Here is a 1,304-nt window from a genome sequence, read left to right as displayed (position 1 = left end):
AGCCTGTGGGGGTGGCACAGGGAGAGGAGGGACACCAGCACTGCCCAGCCACGGCCTGAGCTGTCCCAAACCAGCTGGGACACACCTGAGCAGCCCCAGGCAGGAAAATCTCTCCCAGCTGATCCTGCAGGTGCCCCCTGCTCTGTTAAACATCTGTAGCACAGCTGGGAGGTGTTTGGGGGGTGAACAGATGTGACCGGGCACCAGAGGCGGCAGCTGGGTGCAGCCAGAGTTCCTCCCCAGGGATTTTGGTGCCTCCAGGAGTCAGGAGGTGCTGAAAACCTGCAGGGGAGCTGCTCTTTCTTCCCTCAAGATCTGTGCCCCAGGACAGTTTCTTGCTGTCCCACACAGGGAGCAGAGCTGGCTCCCTGGAGCTGCACAAGAGCAGTTCCATGTGGGTTTAATGGACACATTTCAGTCCCTCCTGATGCATCCAACAGGGTTCACCCTCCTCGTGTCCAGCCTTAAAATAACCCTGCAGCTGTCAGGAGCTCACACATGGCCCAGCACAAATCCCTCGTGGGGGCAGGACAATCGGCCTGATTCTTCTCTCTTGTCTTCTTCTGTTCGAAGGACTCTTGTCAGAAATCAACGATCCCGACAGCTTCCTCAAGGATCTCCTGAACTCCATCCCCTGAGCCGCCAGCACGGAGAAGCTTTGGGCAGAGACTCCATCGCTTGCCTTCCACCCCTCTGTGTCCCTCCTTGTGCAGTCTGTCCCTTCCCTGAGGAGTGCTGCAGTTTTTTGTTGGAATTTTTTTTGTTTTGTTTTCGTTTTTTGGTTTTCTTTTTTGGTTTGGTTTTTTTTTTTTTTTTTTTTATTTTCTACAATTTTTCTTCATGGAGTGATTTGGAATTTAGATTTGTTTTATCTTGTGTTTCAGCGCTTCTATCTGTAAAGCCCTGTGCATTCAAGCTGTTTGAAAGAACTTGTACAGAGAGGAATCCAAACCAGTAAATCTTAATGCTTTAGTGTGCACCTCTTTGAAGTTAAATAAACCGAACAAATGGGTGAGCTGGGTTTGACTGGTGCTTGAGCCACCCAGGAGCCTCAATGCCAAGGTGTTTCTCACTTTTCCTTCCAGAGCTGCTGGTCTGTCCAGCCCTGGCTCTGGCCAAGGAGCCCCAGAAGCAGAAGGCTCCCAGAGGGAGCAGCCGGGCGCTCCCTGCCCGCACACGGAGCTTCTGTGTGGGGCAGGAGCCCCAGGGCTTGGGCTCTGCAAGGACAACGTTTGCCCCCTTCCCTCCCCTGGGTGCAGGCAGCAGCTCCGTGTCCCCTCTCCATGGGGTGTCCAGGGCCTGTC

General features: G+C 53.8%; 1 protein-coding gene across 1 annotated transcript in view; it reads left to right on the top strand.

The window, feature by feature from the left end:
• The window catches only part of UBR4 (ubiquitin protein ligase E3 component n-recognin 4), a 76,193-nt gene extending 75,138 nt beyond the window's left edge, over positions 1-1,055 (top strand). The window contains 1 exon segment of the mRNA XM_017735073.1: positions 574-1,055. Coding sequence (XP_017590562.1) covers positions 574-638 — 65 coding nt within the window. The 3' untranslated portion in view covers positions 639-1,055.
• The last annotated feature ends 249 nt before the right edge of the window (positions 1,056-1,304 follow it).

Source organism: Corvus brachyrhynchos, unplaced genomic scaffold, assembly GCF_000691975.1.
Source record: "Corvus brachyrhynchos isolate BGI_N302 unplaced genomic scaffold, ASM69197v1 scaffold525, whole genome shotgun sequence".
Taxonomy (NCBI): Eukaryota; Metazoa; Chordata; class Aves; order Passeriformes; family Corvidae; genus Corvus; species Corvus brachyrhynchos.
The sequence above is the reverse complement of the archived record's forward strand: the minus strand, read 5'-3'. Positions and strand labels throughout refer to the sequence as shown.